The following is a 22875-nucleotide window of genomic DNA, read 5'->3' as shown; positions in this document are numbered from 1 at the left end:
AAATTTAAAGTAACCACTAGAGTAAAATATTGTAAATGTATTTTTCTAACCTCATTTACATGATCTGTTCTAATTATTATGGCCATATTGCTGTTTTAGAGTAAAAGAAACATTGGATTTTTGTTGGAATTTTAATCAGCATTTAGAACTCCAGGTTATTTTCTTTCTAGTTTGTAGTGATTGATAATTTTGAATATACTATATCCATGAGAACAATATTACATTTTGGCATAATATACTAATTAGCTTTTAATGATAGGAAACTGAAGCTGCAGAAAAATTACGGATAGCTAAGAATAATTTGGAGATATTAAATGAGAAGATGACAGTTCAACTAGAAGAGACTGGTAAGAGATTACTGTTGGCAGAAAGTAGAGGTCCACAGCTTGAAGGTGCTGACAGCAAGAGATGGAAATCAATTGTTGTTACAAGGTAGGAACAAACAGTTTAAAATTTGCACAGTTTAATGAGCTCTAATTCTGCCATTATTGTTTTTAAAGAATATGACAGTATTGTGATTCACTTAGTTCTTTCATAAAGAACTGTTTGGTTGTTTGTTTTAACATGATCCTCACTTTTTCTTCCTTAAAATATTTAACTAATTGGGGTGTCGGCATGGGACAGAGGAGAGCTGGGGCTGGGCTAAGGGTGTTGGAGCTGGGTAGGCATCGTGAAGCTGCTGTCAGCCATGAGCCTGGACTGATGGTGCCCAGCTTCTCCCGGGTGCTGCTTTTCTCCAGCTACAACTGCAATTTTGGAGTTATGTTCTGGGCATCTTGCTCTTCAAATAGCCTCAACAGATGAATTCAGCAAACAGTTTTAATGTCTTACTGGCCTCTGCTTTCTGGCACTTGATTTTCTCCCATCCCTTGAGCCTTTTCTGAAAGTATGTGGAATTCCTGCCTGTCAAATCAACTTTGTGGCTATGAAAGAGGTGATAGGAATTCACTAGTAAACATTCATATGTTCATTGTCACTGTCCCCAGAGGTGGTTCATCATAACTCCGATGAGTCAGTAAAAGGCTTTGGTGTCATTCTCACTTCCAACGTTAAGCAGCTGCTTCAAGGAGTATATGTAGAAGCCAGAGACCAGTGACATCCTGCCCATGTCCTGTCCCAATAAAGTCATCCTGTATGAAGGGGTGTTCTTGACATCTACTGGCCCCATTTCAGAAGGCAAACATATCTTTATTTTACCATATTCCTAGAGTTCCTTCTGTCTGTGCATCTCAGTATCCCCTTGGATATCTACCTGCTGCTTAGAATGGACTTGATGTGGATTGGCAGTCACCATCACTACAGCTGGGATGGCAATCTTAGCGCTGTGAGGCTACAGCAGGTCCCATAGTGGGCCTGTTGCACTCACTTGACCCTGTCAGACAAGTCTAAGGAGAAAAGAGAAAGGTTTTGCAGGTAGATTAGAAGGCCCAGGTGGCCAGGCAGTCTTGGAGAAGGGTCCTTGGTTCCTGTCCCAACATCATACTGAGAGTACTCAGAATCTACTCTTCCCCCATAACTGTTTCTTAATTCTGTCAGAGGGCTGGTGTGAGGGCTAAATGAAATAATATGTGTGATAGTATAAAGGGGAGAAGGGGTCTTCTTTTGCCTGCTTGGACTCCAGCAGAGGCTCTCAACCAGCATCCCTATCAGTTGATTTCCTGGTTGGCCCTTTATTTCCTTCTACAATCACACGTGGACTCAAAGAATTTTGAGTTGCTTCGAGATGTATTTATCCAGCAGGTATTTACTCAGTACCTGCTGCATGCCAGACTCTGCTTTATGTTTTTTTTTTGCGGTATGCGGGCCTCTCACTGTTGTGGCCTCTCCCATTGTGGAGCACAGGCTCTGGACGCGCAGGCTCAGCGGCCATGGCTCACGAGCCCAGCTGCTCCGCGGCATATGGGATCTTCCCAGACCGGGGCACAAACCCGTGTCCCCTGCATCGGCAGGCAGACTCTCAACCACTGCGCCACCAGGGAAGCCCTAGATGTATTTCTAAAAGGCCTGCTTTGACTAGGTTCCTTCAGAGAGCCAGGTAGCTTCCAGGGCTTAGAAATACCTATTTCTCACTATGCCCTTAAGTAAATTACAGTTCTTCTGTGAATTTAAGGTTTTTTAAAGCTGTGGAAATGATAATCCCTGTCCTCTTCTTTTCTAAAAAAGGGCTCTTTGGGGCTGCAGAAAAGATTATTAATGTGAAAAGGGTTTATAAAGTTTATAAATATTTGAAGGGGTGATGAGATTTAACCATAACTGAAAATGACTTTGCCCTTTAGATCATTTATGTGTTTTTCATCTGAGAACTGTACAGATAACTGAGTATAGAGTAGGCCTTCAGTAAGCATTTTTTAAAACAACTAAGTCCTAGTAGAATCCACTTGACAGAAGGCTAATTCTGATCTTTGGCCTCAAGCCTCTCTAAATCCACCAAAAAAATTGCTAAAGTCTGCAGATGGGATTAGACACCCAGTTTGGTAAAGTGGTTTGGAGATAATCTTTTGGTACCCATTAACCATTATGTTCACACTGAAATCTTTATAGTTGCTCTGTTATTTATTCAACAAACTGATAACATCTATTCCACATCCAGCTTTATAGTACTGACTGCTGAGACAGGCCGGGGTGATGCAGGAGCTGTTTTAGATAGGGTGGTCAGAGAAGGCCTCTCTGACCGGGTGGCATTTAGAGCTGGGAATTGAATGACAGAGTGAGCTTCAGATATTGCACCACTTCGATGGCTTTTGTCAGGTTAAGAACGTTGCCTTCTAATCTAGGTTCCTAAGGTTTATCACAAGCTCTTTGATAATAATTGTATTATTTTGTTGTAATACTGAGATAATAATTTTCCTTCTTTATCCTGTCCTTACCTGATTTTGTTGCCAAAGTGTTCCTTCTTTCCTTTTCTCTGAAAAAATTTGAATGTTATAAGCATTGTCTCCTTTAAGGTGGTATGATGGGTTTGTAAAGCCATTTTGGCTCAGTGTTTTAGAAGTTTCTTTTGGAGTCTGGATTTTTTTTTTGAACTATTGATCATTTCTTGAAAATTTACAAATCTATTTAGATTTTTACAAGCTTCATCCCTCCCGCATCTTATGCCATTTTTCTTACCCCTGCTTTTACACATTCTTTTCCCTCTCCCAGCAGTGTTCTTTTGGTTTTGCTCTACCTGGATACCTCCTACGTGTGTGTATATGTGTGTGTGTGTGTGTGTGTGTGTGTATTAAATGCTTTAGTTTGTTATCTCTAAGTATATTCCTAAGAATATTCAATAATACAGAATTTTATATTCTTATGAATTTAATTTCTATTTGTGATTGAAAAAGGTATTGATTTTAATCTTTGACAGTGGTAAAATTCAGGTTCCATCCTTGTTATAACTTTGGGAAACATCTAAATCCTCTATTTAATTGGCCTGTTAATTAGGGGTACTTATCCCTTGCTGTCACCTAATGCTAAGTAAATATGTAGGAAAAGATTTGACTAGAAGACACAGTATAATAAGATATTCTTTATTTTTAGTGCAGTAACTTGAACTAGCTTTTAAATGAATTAGAGAAATTATTTTCCACGTCTACACCATTTTTTTTCTTTATACTTTTAGAATGTATGAAACCAAGTTGAAAGAATTGGAAACTGATATTGCCAACAAAACTAAAAGCCTTACTGATCTTAAACAGCTTGTAAGACAAGCAACAGAGAGGGAACAAAAAGTTAAGAAATACACGGAAGATCTTGAGCAACAGGCAAGTAATGTCATTTTTCTTTATGTGATAAAATAATGCATCGTATTTCAAACCACCCCTCGGCATTCATTGTCTTATGTAGGTAAAAATGAACTCTGGACTAATTCCTCTCCTACAAGTTCCATCTAAGTGAATGGCCCCACCATTCACCTATTTGTTTAAGTCAAAAACCTTGGATCATAGACTCCTTTCTTTTCACTCATACCCCGTGTCTTTTTCATTAAATCCTGTCAGCTCTATTTCAGATGTATCCCAAATCTGATGATGTCTCAGCACCTCCAACACTGCCAGTCTAGTCTAAGCTATTCTCTCACACCTGAATAGCAGTAATTTCCTAACTGGTCTCCCTGCTTCCGCTCTTGCCTTGTTTCACCTTCTCCTTATCCCTGACCTATTTTCCACATAGTTGCCAAGTAATCCTTTTAAAGGTATAAAGCAAATCATAGCAGTCTCATCCTTAGAATCTTCCAGTGGTTCCCATTACCCCAGAACAAAATCCTAAAGTTCTTTTCATAGCCTGCAAAGACCTACATGGTATGGCATCTGGTTTCCTCTCTAGCCTCACCTTTACTTTCTCCAGCACTCATAGTGCTCTAGCCACGCTGACATTCTTTCAATCCTCGGGAAAACCAAACTCATCCAAACTTCTGGGCCTTGCTTTTGTTTCCCTTGTTTAGAATACTGTTTACCCAAATATTCTCATAGCTCACCTCTGCACTTCATGTCTCTGCTTAAATGCAAGCTCCTCAGACCCTCCCAAACCTATACTACTTTCCATCACTCTGTCCTCTTACCCTAGGTTATTTTTCTTAATAGCCCTTCCCACCATCTTGAAGTGTTATCAAGTCACATCACATGCTCACTGTTTGTCTTCCCCCACTAAAAATGTAAGGACCACAGGATCATGAAGGAAGGGATTTTGCTTATTCACTGCTATCCAGTGTGCCTAGGACAATGCCTGGCATGCAGTAGTTCCTCAATAAATAATTGTTGAATAAATAGTGGATAGATCACCATAGATGTACAATCATATGAACTTTTGAAAACTCAACTTTTAAAATTATGCTTCATTGAAAGTATCTTTATAAAACCTCATATTTCCATGTCAAACTTTGTCTTCTAACTTTTCATTGTGCCCAAAGATTGAGATTCTCAAACATGTTCCTGAAGGTGATGAAACAGAGCAAGGCCTTCAATGGGAGCTTCAAGTTCTTAGGTATATTATTTGTTCATATGACTACTTTTTAAAAATTATTTTTTAATATAACCACATTTGCTATATCTAGACAGTTAAGATTTTTCAACCTTGCTGCCTAATAGGTTTTTCAGCCTTATTTCATCCTTCTAATGCCAATCACTCTTTTATATAATGGATGCTAAAAAAAGGGTAAACCAGATCTTAATATAGGTGTCAAGTTTGTAATTTAAACTTTCTTAATCGCGTAGAATATATTAAACCTTAGCTTCCAAAGGCAAATGTTAATTGAAATGAGGAAAAAAAATTCTTCCAAGGCTCTGTGTAGCATACTTTTGTGAGGCTCCTCCCTGCAAGAGAAAAACTACTCTTGAAAATGACATCAGATCAGATTTTAAGAACATGAAGGATTTTGATTCTCTGAACTCTGAGAATGGTAGCATTGCAGCAGGGAGAGTAAATGGACAAATGTTTACCTTTATAAATATCAGCAAGTTCTAAGCACTGTACATCACACAATTAAAGAAATGCTCATGTATTTTGTGGAGCAATGTCTGGCCTTTTTTTAACACATTATCATTGTGTTCTAGATTAGCTAACAGACAGCTGGAAAAAGAAAAAGAAGAATTAATCCATCAGATAGAAGTTAACAAAGACCAGAATGGACCTCAAAGCACCATACCCGGTAGTATATTTTTTAACACACTCATAGCATGTTAGATAACCCAAGTTTTTGAATTAGGGTTTGCCTTTCTTGTTTGTTCACACATTTCTGATAACTGTCTTCCTTTTATAAAATCAAATCCTTGATTTAAGTTTTTAAAGCTGTCTCTGTCTTCCACAAAACAATATTCCCATTGAGCCCTTTGAGTTGTCTGTAATATTGAGTAGCAAGTATTCAAGTGTCTTTCTCCTTGTATTCCATCTGGATGTTACGGATTCAACCATGATACAATGCTAAGTAATAAATATTGGGTCTGTTGCTTCCAGTTTCTCAGTATAGGCCCTTTTAAGCCCTTTGAACATTTTCTTCTAAATGTTACTTTCATCTTGTTATTAATTTAAAAACTAAATGTATATAAGTAAACATTGCCTATATCCTTTCTTTTTTCCTTTTACAAAGTAAAAAAGTCTATCCTACCCTCTTCCATTTGCATTCAAAAGTGATTACTAATCATTCCCCTGTTCCTGTGTGCATAGGTATGCACATATACACATAGGTATGTAATGTATATGTATATGCATGAACACACATACAGTGAATAGTTGATCCTTATTATTTGCAGATTCTGTATTTGCATATTCACCTACTCAGTAAATTTACTTGTAACCCCAAATCAGTACTGTGTGGTACTTTTGCAGACATACACACAGAGCAGTGAAAAATTTAAGTTCTATGATCCACACTTTCCTAGATGAGATTCAGCAAGGTGATGCTCTGCATTGTTTCAGCTCTCATACAAGGATGACCAGAGGAAGAGACAACAGGCGGCACTGCTGCACAGGGCAGGAACCTCTGGTTCTGGGACCAGCTGGACTGGGTTTAAATTTCAGCTCTGATGCCTGTCATTAGGGCAGCCTCAGGAGTCACTTGATACTTCCGAACCTTGTTCTCTCCTGTATAACAAAGAAAATAGGACCTACCAGGATGAGTTGTTTCCAGGATTTAAGATTATGAAATCTATGTGAGATGTATGTGTATGTAGGTTTATTTTCCCTAAGAGCAGTGGTTCAGTATTCACTAATTCATTGTTCATGTTGACTTTATAGAACATAACTACTGCAAATAATAAGAATCGATTGTTTGTATGCATATTGTATTTGATAGCTTTTATGAAAATGCCAAATTCTGTTCCAAAGGGTTATACTAATTTATATCTAAACAGTTTTTGACTATTTCACATAGCTTTTCCATATCCTACCAAGTAGTCTTGTTGCTACTTTGTATTAAGGCTGTCATGTATGAGTCATTCCAGACACTGTGCTAAATGCTTTACAAGCGTTTTATAATTTAATTCTTATAGCCCTGAATTTTGAGTACCTCTGTCTCCATTCTACCTGTGTTAAACAGATTCAAAGCAGCTAGGAAGTGGCAGAGGCAGGATGAAGCCTAAATCTGTGAAACTCCAAAGCTCCTTGCCATTTCCTGCTATTGACCATTAGACTGCCTCCTCTCTTGGTGACTAGAAGTACATACGTAAACCTCTCTTGATAACATCTCCAGCAGCCAGCTTGGTGTACTAAACCAGACACAGCACCAAAGAGCAGTTAATGCTGTTGATGTTAGGCAAGTTCTCTTTCTAAACCTCAGTTTCCCGAGAAGGAATTTCTGAACCCTCATTTCCTCATCTTCTATATAAAAATAAGGATATCTACCAAAGACTGTTAAGGCTCAAAATCAAACCAAAACTTTTTTGGAAATTTTACAGCACTATTTAAGTATACGTGATCATTAAGCTAACTTTTGGAAAGTGCTATACATAATAATCACTTTTACTGCATAATTTCATTACCAAGCTATGTAATATATAGCATCCCACTGATTAAGACAACTCAATATAGCACTCCAGTGATCAAAAATCAACTCTGTAAAAAAATCATGAGTACTTTCTGCAGAGGTGAGGGAAGCTTTGAAAAGTATGAGGAAAATATCTGTCTCCAACTTACAGTAATTGGAGGACCATTCCAAGGTCACCTTAATAGAATATGCTTCCTGTCCCATTCATGAAAATGTATTTGCTGACCATTATTTTCTCAAAATTCAGCATTATTTTAAAAATTTTACCCCTCAATGGATGTAAAATATGACCACATGACACATTATATGCAGTTTAAAGAAAGTATGTTTCTAGCAAAGATGGCAATTAAAGCAAAAATACTATTGCCCATTGATTCTCATTATAAAGTTAGAGATATGTTAACTCTGGGGGAAATCAATAAATTAAAGCCCTTGTGCTTTTTATGTTTTCCTACCAAAATATCAGGACTTATTCATCTTTGTGTTATCCATCCTGCCCAGCACATTTTTCACATAGTATTGGGTTGGCCAAAAAGTTCGTTCAGGTTTTTCTATAACATCTTACGGAAAAACCCAAATGAACTTTTTGGCCAACCCAATAATTACAGTAAATACGCACTGAAGTACACGGAATAGTCAAAGCTGTTGGGTAACAGGAGCATTTGGCCACCTTATGGTTGTAGCCCCTTCCCTAACAGTCTACTTATTCTAATGTTGTACTATTAGCACCTAACAAATTTTCTCGGTTCTAGAATTTTTCTCTGAAAATAATGGTTTCTTCCATGTAAAAAATCAACCTGGATCTATACTTCTAACAAACATCTAACGTATGCCTCTTCTCTTTGTCTGCTTATGGAATTATAATACCTGATATAGAGGTAGCATATAGAATTCACAGCCTGAAAAGTGTTTCGACCATAAAAGACAACATTTTCCAGGCTCTAGTTTCATAAATTTCCTCCTTATCCTCTAAAATAAGTCCTTTATCTTGACCTCATTCAGAGTAGGAAAAGCTTAGTCTAATTTTCACTTTTTTGGAGGCAGATCCTGATCAACTAAAGGAAAAGGTCAAAGATCTAGAGACACAGCTCAAAACCTCAGATCTAGAAAAGCAGCATTTGAAGGTAACTATTTTAATTATAGTATTATAAATGTTTTGTGAAAACAGCTGTTGAAAACTGTTTTTATGCTCACCATCTCTGAGTTTTAAGTATGTATCCTAAATATTCCTGGGATCACATTTTATACTTACATTTAACCTTGATATTACAAAGTTGATTATATTCATCTGACTGTATTAAAAATATTTATTAAAACAGAACCATCAAAAAATTGAGACAAATAGGATTAAAGAGTAAATTATTTTTAATTGTCACAAATATAGCTCATTATTTTAATATTTTTCTAAGTTTTGGGTCACATTGGGAAGTGTCTTTTATTTCCTTTAGAAATTCTTTTCAGGAATAGTTCCCTTAAAGAAAGATATTTGATATGCTTTATCTCTTTAAGAATCTGTAAACAGAACAAAAGAGCATAAATATGAAAATTAACTAGTGATCACTGGCTATTCTACATGGTCATTAAAGCTCAAATTGTTCCTTTACCAGATGCCTAACTTTTAGCCAGGCAGAAGCCCAACAGTTTACCTGATCATAAATATATTTACAACAAGTGACCATTATTCATTGAAAATTAGATATTTGTAAAGAAAATACAAGTAAAGCCTAACCAAAGAATCTTAACCAAAATAACTTCAATGTTGTGAATAGCCAAGTTTTTTGATTGCCTCATTGAGAGTATCTTAATATTCTTCTGAAGAAAGATTAAATCCCCTCTGATTTAAGAGCTGATAAATTTTAGTCCAAGACCAGGACATAACTTAGAGAACAAATAATTTGACAGTTAACAAGTTAGGTACTTACACTGTACAATGAAACCTTATTAATAAAATCTTAAGAAAATACTTCTGCCATGTATTTGACTATTCAGGTTACTTTGGCTTTCATGTTTGTAATTAATCTCTTTAGTTCACACCTAAGGAATATATTTTTTCCTATATATACCTTTTAAAGATAATATGTTCTTATTAGGAGGAAATAAAAAAGCTGAAAAAAGAACTGGAAAATTTTGATCCTTCATTTTTTGAAGAAATCGAAGATCTGAAGTATAATTACAAAGAAGAAGTGAAAAAAAATATTCTCTTAGAAGAGAAGTTAAAAAAGCTTTCTGAACAATTTGGAGTTGAATTAACTAGTCCTGTTGCTGCTTCTGAAGAGTTTGAAGATGAAGAGGAGGAAAATCCTGTTAATTTCCCATATACTAAGGGCCACCTCTAACTATAGTTTTATTTAACTGTTTATTAACTTTATAAGTTAAAATTCCATCTGGAAGTTCCATCTGGAAATCAGGCAAGTCTCTGACCTACATGATTTCCTTCCCAATACCTTGTACCTTTACCTAAATTGGAATTTTTAGTAAATAAAATTATACGAAAATTTCAACGTATTAGAAAAGTGTATTTTTGAAGACTTTTAGGATAAGTTATATCTGTCAAATAGGCAATGATCTATGGTGAATTCCTATACATTCATAATGTTTTAAGTTTCTTAAACATTTAAAACTGGGGTTTTATATATACTTACATAGTCTCAAATTATATATGTGTGTGTGTGTGTATATATAGATAAAAATACATTATGAAGTTGAGCCATAAGTTTTCTTAAATGTCTAGCAATATTAAATTCAGCTTAAACTAATTTTTAAAGTAAACAGTCCAGAATTGTTGGTTTGTCTTTATGCTACTACCCATGTATAATGGACTGAATCTAACCTTTGTACAAGCTGGGCAGCTTACTATTATATTTTAAATTCCAGAGGTTAAAAACTCACTTGCTGTTTCTCAATAAAATTTTGAATAGATATTTGCAGGTGGGAAATTCATTTCTTCAAATGCTAGAAGACATGATGCTATATTAGACAGAGAACAATAAATAGAAACTCAGATATTTTTACCTTCTAAACATGGCAGAGTATTCAATATTGAAATATAATAACAAAGAAGCTGGTTTGTAATTGCATTTCCAGTTTATACATTGAGTATTATATCTTTGAGCCTACCAAATTTCTGATTATCTATTTTTGAAAAGTGATTAAATAAACACTTAGCATCAAAGGCATACACATAATTGTTCAGATTCATGTTGATAATAACTGGTTTTGAATTCATATAGGTATCTGGGATTGGCCAGCATAAACCAAGATGATGGCGATGGACCTGCAAAGAAAAACAAAAAAGGGCATTAGCTTTTAGCCTGTATTATCTTCATTCACTTACAAATCTTTTGAGTGCCTACTATCTCCCAGGCACTATTTAAGGCTCCATGTCATCTTACCCTTTTTTTTTTTTCATAGCTGTTCTCCTGACATATTACATATTTACTTGCTTATTGTCTATCTTCCCCATTAGAATGTAAGCTTCATGAAGGCACAGACATTGTTTTGTTGACTCTATTTCCAGCACCTGGAAACATGCCAGGAACATAATCAGGGGCTCCATAAAAATGTAATGAATAATAGAATCTATTGCTGAGTGCAGAAGTTAGCCAATTGAAAAATGTGGGCGGAAGGCATTCTAACCAAAAGAAATATCATGTGATAGAATCGTGTTTTTGCTCTGGTTGCATTTAGTTAAGAACATATACAGCGTGGGTGTGTTTGGGAGATGGGGGTAAAGAGTTCTGGAAGTTTGAGCTGGGGCCAGATCATGAAAAATCTTAATGTCACTGAACACTTTTACGCAGGGAAGTAGTATTCTCATTCATTTGTGAAGCATGGACAGGACAGGGATAAGACTGAAAGATAACGCTGAGGAGGGTGACAAAATAATTCAGGCATGAATCTTGTTTTAAATTAAAATCAACAGCCAACTGGTTGGTAAGAAGTACACAGATGCAAGAGATGAGACTCTTTTAGAACTGATAATTGGATGTAGGAAGTGATGGAGAGAGGGGTTAAAAATGATATCTAAGTTTTTGGCTTCAGTGAATTGTTTGGAGTTGGGGTTGGTCCAAACTGGACTAGGGTCCAGTTTTGAACATTACAAACTAGAATCTATGTGAAATCAAACAGACAAGTCCAGGAGACAGAAAGGGTGCAAAGGGTAAAATAATTCATTCTGTATATATTAACAGTCACCTTGGCACTCTTTTAACTCAACGAATTCTATAATCAGGTACCTTTGAGAAATGCTGCGTTAAACTAAGTTATTAGTACAGATGTCTTAGAGAACACTAATGTTCAACATGAATTTCCAAGAAGGCAATACATAGTATGCAGGGTTTTCCGGACATTTTCATCACTTTAATTCTGAAGCACATCTAGACGAACCAACGCCCCACAGAATAAATACATATTGGGAAACACAACTTTATCATATAAAGATGGTGGCATGTGAGATGAAGAAATTAAATTACTGCATATCAGAATTACTGCAATTTGTAGAGCATTTTAGTGCCACTTCTACTTTAAGAACATAAAATGACATAATCCCACTAATTATTTTCTGCCATTACCTTGATTAAACAGCCATCACTGCAGTGCCACACTATTCCTTCAATTTTACCCTCTCTGCAACCTTCAAACCAGGACAACAGATCATTGTGCTTCAAAGTAGGTAGATTTCTTATTTGAAATGCTCCATGTGGTATAAGAAGATGTAACGGATGCTTCTTGCTTCCTAACCCTAAAATTGTAAAACTTTGCCATTAGCCATACAGAAGTTTCAAAAAGAATGAGGAAATTTCTCCCTCCAAATTAAAAAAAGCCTCTAAAACACTGAGGAATAAATTTACCAAAAAGTTTAACTCCTTGAACAGAGACAGGTGCCCTCACTCAAAAGTCGGCACCTTATCCCATTCAATCTAAATTCCACCTTTGTGTGCTCTATACCAGGAATTGGCAAACTATGACCTTCGACTAAACCCAGCCAGGTGCCTGTTTTTGTAAATTGTTTCAATGGAACACAGCCAACCCATTCATTTAAGTACTCTCTATGGCCTGTTTCAGAGATACGGCCCCAAAATCCTAAATATTTACTGTCTAGCCTTTTATAGAAAAGTCCACCAACTGCCGCTCTACACCATTAGCCACAATTCAACTATCATTCAGTATTTACCAAACAGCCACGCTGTATCTGATAACTTGTATAATTACTGTCTTAGATTCTTTTCACCTGCCAATCAGTCTGCTTCTGATCTCTATATAGGATTTTGCTATTCCAGCTTTAATGACCTTGGGTCTGTCTTCATCCCTGGGTTAACAATACTCCATAGTGCCCTCAGGACTTGTACTCAAATCATCATGGTATATATTCTAATGCTTGATATGCTATTCATTGCTAATTCTTTTATTTACTTTACTCCTAGCTGTTAATTAATGCTAAACTAATTACCTAGCCATGAAAAGGAACCTAAGTGCCCATCAATAGATGAATGGATAAAGATATGGGGTGTGTGTACACACACACACACACACACACACACACACACACACACAGAAAATGGAATAAAACTCAGCCATAAAAAAAGAATGAAATCCTGCCAATTGCAACAACATGGATAGACCTAAAGGATATTATGCTAAATGAAAGAAGAAAAAGACAAATACTGTATGATTTCACTTATATATGGAATCTAAAAACCAAAACAAATAACTCAAGTTTATTAGTCATTTCTTTAGTGTGTATTTTCTTTTCAGTTGAACCTAGGAAGTTTTCTTTAAAAATGACTACTGTAACTAAACAAGAAAAAGGCTTTACTCACCATATGGGTTTCCATTAATATTGGTTCCTATAAGCTCCAGTGTTTGTTCTAACAGATCTGAGAGTGGCACTGCACTAATTTCCAAAAGACCAGGATCATCAGAATGATGCCTCAGTATCAGGGCGATTTCAAATTCATAATTTACTACAGAGGAATGCCAGCAATACTGTTTGTTGTTTTTCTCCACTGGTACCCAACCTATCATTTAAAGAAAGAAGTGTTTTTTATTGCACTGTTTTTCTTTGGATTAAGACCTAAGGTAATTTTAATTTTTGTTGCAAATTCTCTGTATTTTCTGGATGTTCTATCACACATAGGTATCACTTTTAACATCAGTGGAAATGTTAGCAGTTTTACTACTTTGTAAATCGTAATCTTTTTCTTTAATCATAAGGTCTCATTCTTGATTCTGCTGAGGAATTAACCTGTTTGATTAGTCACTTCAGAGCACTCAGCATTATTTTAATAGAAAATTCACATTTTCAATAAGAATTGAGCACCATTCTAAGACACAGCACCAAAACCTTTTTTTAAATTAAGTTTTCTCTCTACCTTCTCTCCAGTTTCAGGGACGATAGACAGATGCAAGTGTTCTGCAATTTACTGTATTGTTCCAGTATTTATTGAACAATTTATTGATTCTACATTTATTGAATGTTACTGCTATTCCCTTCCTAACTACTGATGGCAGATTAGGCTTCTTTGTTGTGGAGAATTCCTTACCAAAAAAAAAAAAAAAAAAAAAAAAAAGACAAACTAGGGCATAAACACTATTATGACCGTCACATCTTTGGCATTCATTATTCACCCAGATTACTATAATAACCTCTTTGCTGATCTACTATCTCCCTTGTAATTCTATTTCAAGAATTTAAATTTAGTTCTGCTGTAGCTCTGCTTACTAATCATCTTCAGGATAAATTTCAAACTTCTTCAGATGGAATATAAACCCCTTTAAGATCTGAGCCCATTCCACATCTCCAGCCTCTACTTTTATAGCTTCAAGTGTCATACACTCTAAACATTCCAGCCACAATAAGGTGTTATTTAAAATTTTTCAAAGACTCCATGATCTCTCCCCTTCGTGGGAGTTTGCCTAAGCTGACCTTCTCCCTTCCTTCGCCAACTAACTTCCTGGTTCTTAAGCTTCAGTTTCAATGTCCACTCTCCTTGGAAGCCTCCTCTAGCCACCACAGGTTGAACTAGGAGTTCTTCCTCTTTTCTCCAATTGTACCCTGTGTATTATTTCCTTTTAGTTCTTAAATCATACTATTATTGGTAGATTTTTCCTATTGTCTAAAAGATCATCAAAGATCATCAAGGATAAAGGTTCTGATCCTCCTCACTTTTGCATTACCAGAATCAAAGAGTACTTTGCACATTATAGGCTCTTTTAATCTGGAGTTATCCTTCTACTCAGCACACTTCTGCAAAATTTTCTCATCTCCAGAAAAACTACTGTGAGACACCTATTTTCACTTCCCTTCAAGACAGTCTTCTAGGATCTTTGCAAAAAATATATACATATTGTTATCCCCAGTCTAAAAAGTAAAAAGCTTAATATCCCATTTCAGATTAGAACATACCGTCATCGTGACAACACTTCAAGGCTATTCCCACACTCAATGCTTTATTAATCTTCACAGACTACAGGTAGTAAACTGTCCACCTGAGAAAAGATTCTAAACTTGAGAGGACGTTCTTGATATGAAACATCTTTGGTATCGTTAAACTTAAATTAGACTTAGAAAATTTGTGCTATACAGATAAATACCATGAAGAACCATATTAAAATTAAGTTCTGTAATTTCCAATTGAATGTATAATAATACCAGGAATGTGTCCATTTTCATCAGGCATTGGATTCCCATTTAATTGTTCTATTTCCTTCGCTGGTATCCAGCACTCTGGAACAGGTTTGAAGTCCTCCTCAACATTCCAAAAAAATTCTAAAAGAGTTAAATAATCTTATGTGTGGCGATACTTTAAAAAAATACATATAACACTGAACAAATTCAAAGTGGGAACAGCTAATGAACCCCATAATGCCAGGTATCATATAATTAGTCTCCATTCACTACCACCACAATGTGACTACTTCTCAGGGTTAAGGTACTAACACTTTAAATTTTCAATTTTGAACCCACCACTATCTGTAACAGTAGTAACAGTCTAACTAAAGCAACCAATGTTCCAGCATGTGTGATTTATGGTAAATTTTTAATGCACTATGAATATAAATATATAAAGATTATATGTATGAATGAGTGGATATATAACAATAAATGTATGTATCTACTTATATAATATTTAGAAGTATCTACTGTAATAATTAAAAATATTAATAATCCTTTGAGATTTGTGCCTGATTTATAAAATTACCCATTTGTCTCTTAGGTAGACAAAACCAAAATGTGTCACTCATTATATATATATATGTGTGTGTGTATATATGTATATATACACACACACAATAATTTGTATGTTTTAATAAAATGGACATGCTACAATGAAGAGTCACAGAAGTGTTAGGAAAATATTTTGAAATATTTTTCAAGAATATGCTTTTACATATAAAGATATTCAATTATAATTTTTTCTTTTCCCAAAGTGCTTAAATTGTAAAGAAGCATATAATATAAAGAACACCATAGCAAGAAATAAGCCAAAAATTTCAACTTAAATCATGAAAAGCTTTAAAAAAAAAGAAAAAAAAGGACCCACTAACCTTTAGAGTTTTGTTTTGAATGTAGAAAATTTTTAAACCTTTTCTCAGCTAGTTTGTTAGGTTTTCTATCTAGCCGAGCCCAAAGGTATGGCTGACCTAAAAAATAATGAAAGGAAAAAAAAAAGTTTAAGAGGCAAACAATAAAATTTATCTTGAAAGACATTTCCGTATAAAATTTTTCAATAAACAGTAGGAGTCATCTCCTCTAAGAGAAGCAACCCAGAAGACAAAGGGAGATAAGCAGTATAACAGACATCCTACCTAACAGTACCTGATGTATAAGACTTAAGTCTTTGGTTAGAGAGTGATGGGGATGAGATGAAAAGCAAATGTGACTTTCATAAGGACATTCCACAGCCATATTTTATTAGAAACTAGCAATTGTGAGAAACTGAAGCTACCTCTATACTAAATGGAAACATAACCAGAATATTGTATTCACACTTCCCCTGAAACCGAACTATGTGCTATGAGGGTTAATTCCCAAAAATGTGGAGTGAGGCTAAACTGTTTTGCATGGCTCTGACCCCTGGGGTCAAGGCAAGGAACATTGATTAATAGCAATGCTTTACAGTCAGGGATCTGAGAAGTTTCAGGGCGGGTGCCAGCACTCTTTATTGACAACAGTGAGGCTAATGAGTTGCACCTGGTCTCAGTGAGACTCCTGGAGGGCTGATGTTGAGGCTGGTTACTTAGCAGGAAGATACCTTCAGGGCCAGCAAAATATAAAAATCCCCAGCTGAGACTCCATTTCAGATTCCCGGTTTCTGAGGTGTTCCCTGTCTATATCAGTGGTGGTCCCTGCTTTAAGAAAGTGTGTCCTGCCTGGATTTGTCAGGAAGGTGGGGGAGGAGTCGGGGCGGGGGACCATAGAAGCTTTCACCTGGTCTCACCAGACGCTTTGCTGTGAGAGAGTCTTTAGTTGTGACGCGCATCCTTTTAATGCCTTTGCTGCACTGCCTATCCTTTACCTGTAATAAACTGTGAATCTGCAAGCACTGTCACTCTGGGTTCTGTAAGTTCTCTTTAGCAATCCAATCTTGTTTAACTGCTACCATTATACATGATTACACATATGATGCACACTGAAGTTTCTTAATTAAGTCTAAAAAAATCTTTTAGTTTCTTCAAACATATAAATCAGAGACTTATCTTAAAAATTACTGATTAAAGTTTGGTTTAGGCACTATATATTACTCATTAGCTATACCAATAAATAATATGAAGAACCAGATTAAAACTACATTGTCATTTCTGTTGAATGGACCTTTTGTTCTTTTCACAATAAACATAAAAGAACGCATTGCACTCACACCCATTAAGATGGCTACTATCAAAAAAATAGAAAGAAACAAGTGTTGGTGAGGATATGGAGAAGCTGGAACCCTTCTGAAGTCCTGCTAGGAATGTAAATACTGCAGCTGCTACAGAAAACAGTATGACGGTTCCTCAAAAAATTTTAAAAAGAATTAGTGTATGATCCAGGAATTCCATTTTTTGATACATACCCCAAAGAATTGAAAGCAGGGACTCAGATATTTGTACACCATGTTCACAGCACCACTGTTCCCAACAGCCAACAGATGGAAGCATCCCAAGTACACACTGATGGATGAATGGTATATACACACAATTATGTAGTATATACAAACTTGTGGTATATACATACAATGAAATATTATTCATCCTTTTATAAAGGAAGGAAATTCTGACATGTACTTCAACATGGATGACTCTTGAGGACAATATGCTAAGTGAAATAAGCCAGCCACAAAAAGACAACTACTGTTAAGACTCCACTTATATGAGTTACCTAGAGTAGTCAAAACCCTACAGACAAAGTAGAATGGTGTCTGGAAGAAGGTGGGGATGCTGAGTTGTTTAATGGGTAGGAAGTTTCAGTTTTGCAAGATGAAAAGAGTTCTGGAGATGGATGTGTCGATAGCAGCACAACGATGAGAACTGTACACACCACTGAACTGTACACTTAAAAATGGTTAACATGGTAAATTTTATGTCATATGTATTTTATCACAATTAAACATGACAAAAGATGCACTTCAGAAGAGATTTCCTGATATAAAGAATGTGTTCAATATGCATTTAACTGTTCTATTTCTCTTGCTGGAATTGAGAGGTAATTTCACTATCCAGAAAAAAATCACAAAGATTATTTCTCTCTTTTCAATGCATTTTTTTCCTTAACATAGTTGACAATTTCTATTTGAGTTTAAAGTACATTAAAATGAAATAAATTAGAGACATTGCCAATAGTAATAAAAACAATGGAATCAGCACTGGGACCAGTGGAATAAGAACAAGCTTTAGGGTCAGATAAACTCTATTACCAGTTGAGCCTTCATTAATTATATGGTCTCGAACAAATTATTTACGTTCTCTGAGCTTCAGTTTCCGTTTCTGTGAAATGGAGAGGCTTATTGTGCAAATTAGAGATAACACATATAAAGCATTTATCATACTGTCTGGCCCTTAATGGGTATTAAGTAAATATTAGTTATCTTTCCTTCTTCCCCCAAGAGAAAGATACAATGATATAATAAGTATAATGTACCAATTGTGATTTTATTATTTTCCTATTATACTTAGGTTTCCAAGGGTTTATGAAGAGCAATGCCCCATTTCAGATATATATAGTTTAAGTGACTAAGAAAAATAAGTAATATTTGTAGTACAGTTTTATATTACCTTTGTAAGTAGTAACATAACAACATGTTCCATCCACTTTTTCTGTTGGAATTGCACTGTGTATATCTGCCTCTAATGCCTTGTGACTTATAGTTTCAGTTGCCAAAACTTTAAATGGCTTAAAAAAGAGAAAGAGAAAACTGGTTTAAGATAAATAGCCTCTATACCTTCACACACACTCTTACCTGGAAGTTCTTAATTTCACTAGCTCTAAGGGATGATCACCAGTTTATCCTTCAAAATATTTCTCCTGTGAAGTTCTTACAAATCACCCACTCCCCTTCTATGCTATCATAGCAATACATGTTTTTCCACACAGATTTGTAATCAGAGTCGACTTGAACAACACAGGTTTGAACTGCATGAGACCACTTATATGCAGATTTTTTTTTCAATAGTAAATACTGCAGTACTACACATTCAAGGTTGGTTGAATCCTGGATGCAGAGCCCTGGTTATGGAGGAAACTCGAATATGAGGGCCAACCACAAGTTATACTCGGATTTTCCACTGCTGTATGATCCAAGCCCCTAACCCTGGCATTGCTCATGGGTCAACTGTATTCACATGTTTCTTTATCCACCATAATAAGCCTGACACCAGGAACCATGTCCTATGCAGAGCTGCATCCCTAGCACAGGTGTTAAGTGTGTTCAGTCATTTACTTGACAATTATTTGCTAAATGCCTCCTATGGGTTAAGTATTGTCCTCAGCACTGGGATAGAGGTGAACAAAAAAGGACCTGCCTTTGGTGGAAGGTTCATTTTAAGGAGGGAGATGATAACAGCAACAAAATGTATATAGTACAATGTTAGCTATGGTAAGTGCTGAGGAGAAAAACAAATGGGGGCCCTTTCAGCTTTATCAGTAGTGAACTGTTTGCATATTTAACTTACGGTTTTTCTACTGTCAGGAAGACAAGCCAAGAGTATCAAGAATGGAGGAAAAGACATTTTCTAGGATTCCTACCAACTTTTTATCTGTAATTTATTTTCATTTATGAGAAAAGACTATGCCACTGTTTTACAGTCTAAATTATCTGAAGTAATACTCACCTTACATAATGTGAAAAAACACTGTAAAATATAAACATACTGGTGTGATAGGCTTAAGACTAAAAAATGAAGTACTGTTTCAGAGTCTGGCAAACTTAGGAAATTAGCCCCACTCTGGTACTGATTCAGTATTTTTAAGATAAAGCTGAATGGTTAGGGATTTATCAGTAACTTATAACACTGGTTCAGAGGATATCAATTTAACCTGTGGCAGTAGGACCAAGGTTTGGCCCAATAGCTCTCCGCGCGTGTGTGTGTGTTTAAATTTATTAAAGATTCTAGGGAGGAGATGACTTTATGGAGTTCTTGATAAGGACAAATATCCCTTCCATAAGAATGAATTACCTACCACTCCATGCTACTGACATGTCCAAAGGACAGCATAAGATACCAAGGGGTACGCAAAGTTCTCCTTCTCTGTCACTTAAATCTTTAAACTCTGACTGGAAACAGAAGGCATGTGTGTATAAAAAGTAATAGCTAGTATCAACTGAGTGATCCTCTACAATTTCTTGGTAGGGGAAATCACTAGAATAAGTAAGCTGATGAAAGATTTCATAGAGAACTTCTGATTCCAAATTTTTAAAATCCTGGAAGTGATCCAGGCAGGGTGCGTAGCCTGAGCATAGAGACAGGATTGTGCTTGCTATGTTCACAGGATGAAACAGACTTTGCTAGAACAGATATGTCACTTTAAGTAGGCACCTCTGTCACAAACACACATGGCATTTTTCACTACACTGAGCTCAGGCACCTCACTGTGGGCCTAACAGGCACTTTACGACTGGGCCTGATTAATGAGAATCCTTGAATTGCAGTTAAGAATTTGAATGCTATGCTATAAACAACACTATAAGCTATACTTGACTGCAGAGGGACAAGAGAAGGGGCTTATTTTCCTGGCGGAGAGTGCTTTTACAAACTACTCGCCTCCCACCCACAACATACAAAGTTGAGGATCACAGCTAGAGCGAACCACTATTCAGGATGCCATTGTTTCGTATGAATTAAGTTTGTTAGGGCTTAAAAAATAAAATCTTGACAACTACTGCTACAGACATTTAGTAGTAACTGCAGGGTTTTGACTAGGAAAGAATAATGATGATCATTCTCAGTGGCAAGAAAGAACAATTTAGTGCAAGAAGGGCGTAAAATATTAAGAACTATAATAGCGGTGGCAGTGAGATGTTATAAGGTAAAAAGCATCAAGGTAAATGGAAAGCTGGCATGAAATGACACCAGGGTTTATCCAGTGCCTACCATGTGTCAGGTCCTAAAAACTGGGACTAGAAATAACACAGCAGTCTTGGCCTTAAAAGTCTTTTAGCCTGGGAGACAAGAAGGCCAGTGTGAACGATGTTAACGGGAAGTGGAGGTGGAGTCAAATGCACATGCTGATTTTGTATGATGAATTGAAGCACCCAACCGATAAGTGGTGATTTTGCTATCAAGGACTTTACTATGTATTAAAGAGTTATCCTGATACAGGACCATTCACCAGTATTTATTAAGGGCCCTCTCCATGTGTAAAACACGTTGCTGCGAGAATAGAAAACCTTGAGATAGAAACACCAAAATTAGAATCAAGTAGTTAATTACTGGTAACAATACACGAGGTCTGATCTTTAGTGACCTGTTTAGGTTAGTTGTCAACACTGTCATCGGTTCCCAGGTTTGAACAGGTGAAGCAAGTCTTCTAAAATCTCCACTTTGACACCACACTCGTGAAAAGTAGGAAAGCTTGTTTTGCGGTGACTATACGACTACTTAAGAGACTTTCCTCAAAAGGTGGTAACCCAAGAAGAAAGGAACATTATTTAAGATGCGGGTTTTCAATTTCCATGCGATGGCAAGTTTGAATCGCCGGATCAGAAAAATTCTCCCGCAGATTCCCTCCCTTGCAACTAAGAAGGTACAAGAACCTGGAGCTCGGGGCGTAGAAGACCCGTACCCTAGACCGCCCCAGCGAAACCTGCAAACCGCCCCCGCCCCCGCCCCCAGTCTACAGGGCGGCTCCACCGCGCCTGGGAGCCCTCTCCGAATTCAAACGCAGCCCGCGCCGCGGGGAGCAGCCCACCCGTGGCCGCCCCGCGGGCCCCGCGCTCCTCGGTACCTGATGCTCCCTTTTGGTGGAAGGCTCCTCTTTCACCTCCGTCACAAACACACACGGCATTTTCCGCTGCACCGAGCCCAGGCGCCTCATGGTGGGTCCACAGGCAGTGCGAGTGGAAAGCGCGCTTACGAACAGCGCCGGGTCCGTACCAGGACAACATCCACAGCAGTCAGCCGAGTTGCTCAAGCCACGCACGTTCCGCGCGCTGGCCCAACGGCCGCGCTCCCGCGTCCCCCGGCACCGAGGTGGGCCGGGACGCACGCCCGGAAGCGGCCTCCTGGCCGCGGAGCCTTCTGGAAGTTGTAGTGCGGAAACAAAAGGTACCTCCGTGTGTGCTCTCGCGAGCGTCCCTCAGGGTTGTGATGACATTGAAAACACAAAGATCCGTTTCTGGTGTGTGTGTATTAGTAGCCGATGATATTTATGAAAATTAAATGTATGAAGTGATAAGTAATGAGTGATTTTAGGTGGCGATTTAACACCATTTTGATGAAACCGATTTGCCTGTTCCCTTTAATATGTTCCTGGGAGAAGCACTGTAGAAGCTTAGAAATATCCGGAGACATCTCAAGGCGAAATGAAAAGTAATTCCCCTGGAAAAATGTTAGAAAACGCTACAATTAAAACATCTAGGACCCTCCCAAAAAAGAAAAATTACCGTTTGTATTACGCCTCATTGTGCGGCATAATATGGTCATAATTGGTTCTGGTGTCTTTTCCAGAGTGAATGCAAAGTGTAGCCTTAGACCAATCCAAAACCACACGAATACCAACATTCAGCTTTCAATCTCCATCTTTCATAGGAACCTCATTTACCTTAGTTAAGTATGAGCTCCAACAGAGTCCGAATGGCTTGAGTACCTGTCGTCAATCACCTGCAGAGGTAAAAACAGCTTTGACTTATTGCTCAAAAGAACTTTGGAGGGTAAGTAATGACAGTCAATGACTGAATAAAAATTAATAAATATTCAGTATTTAGTAATAGTAGCCTTTCTAT

At 36.9% G+C, this 22875-nt stretch overlaps 2 protein-coding genes across 3 annotated transcripts in view; one reads left to right on the top strand and one right to left on the bottom strand.

The window, feature by feature from the left end:
- The window catches only part of CEP290 (centrosomal protein 290), a 103306-nt gene extending 93496 nt beyond the window's left edge, over nucleotides 1-9810 (top strand). For both annotated transcript variants that reach the window (XM_082849407.1, XM_082849408.1), the window contains exons 48-53: nucleotides 260-432; nucleotides 3602-3743; nucleotides 4886-4959; nucleotides 5529-5623; nucleotides 8501-8580; nucleotides 9547-9810. In XM_082849407.1, the coding sequence (XP_082705533.1) occupies nucleotides 260-432; nucleotides 3602-3743; nucleotides 4886-4959; nucleotides 5529-5623; nucleotides 8501-8580; nucleotides 9547-9792 (810 nt within the window). In that variant the 3' untranslated portion in view covers nucleotides 9793-9810. The remainder of the gene's footprint in view (nucleotides 1-259; nucleotides 433-3601; nucleotides 3744-4885; nucleotides 4960-5528; nucleotides 5624-8500; nucleotides 8581-9546) is intronic.
- Nucleotides 9811-10525: 715 nt separating this feature from the next.
- On the bottom strand, nucleotides 10526-22110 carry RLIG1 (RNA 5'-phosphate and 3'-OH ligase 1). Its single transcript, XM_082849410.1, has 7 exons — nucleotides 21879-22110; nucleotides 18710-18827; nucleotides 16004-16099; nucleotides 15108-15224; nucleotides 13276-13473; nucleotides 12028-12197; nucleotides 10526-10730 (listed from the first exon to the last, which is right to left on the bottom strand). Exons 1-7 carry the CDS (start codon nucleotides 21966-21968, stop codon nucleotides 10542-10544), a joined length of 978 nt encoding a protein of 325 aa, XP_082705536.1. The 5' UTR covers nucleotides 21969-22110; the 3' UTR covers nucleotides 10526-10541.
- Between the last annotated feature and the right edge of the window lie 765 nt (nucleotides 22111-22875).

The sequence above is a fragment of the Leucopleurus acutus genome (genome assembly GCF_964270905.1).
Source record: "Leucopleurus acutus genome assembly, chromosome: 11".
In the NCBI taxonomy this organism is placed as follows: Eukaryota; Metazoa; Chordata; class Mammalia; order Artiodactyla; family Delphinidae; genus Leucopleurus; species Leucopleurus acutus.
This window is presented reverse-complemented; position numbering and strand designations above follow the sequence as displayed.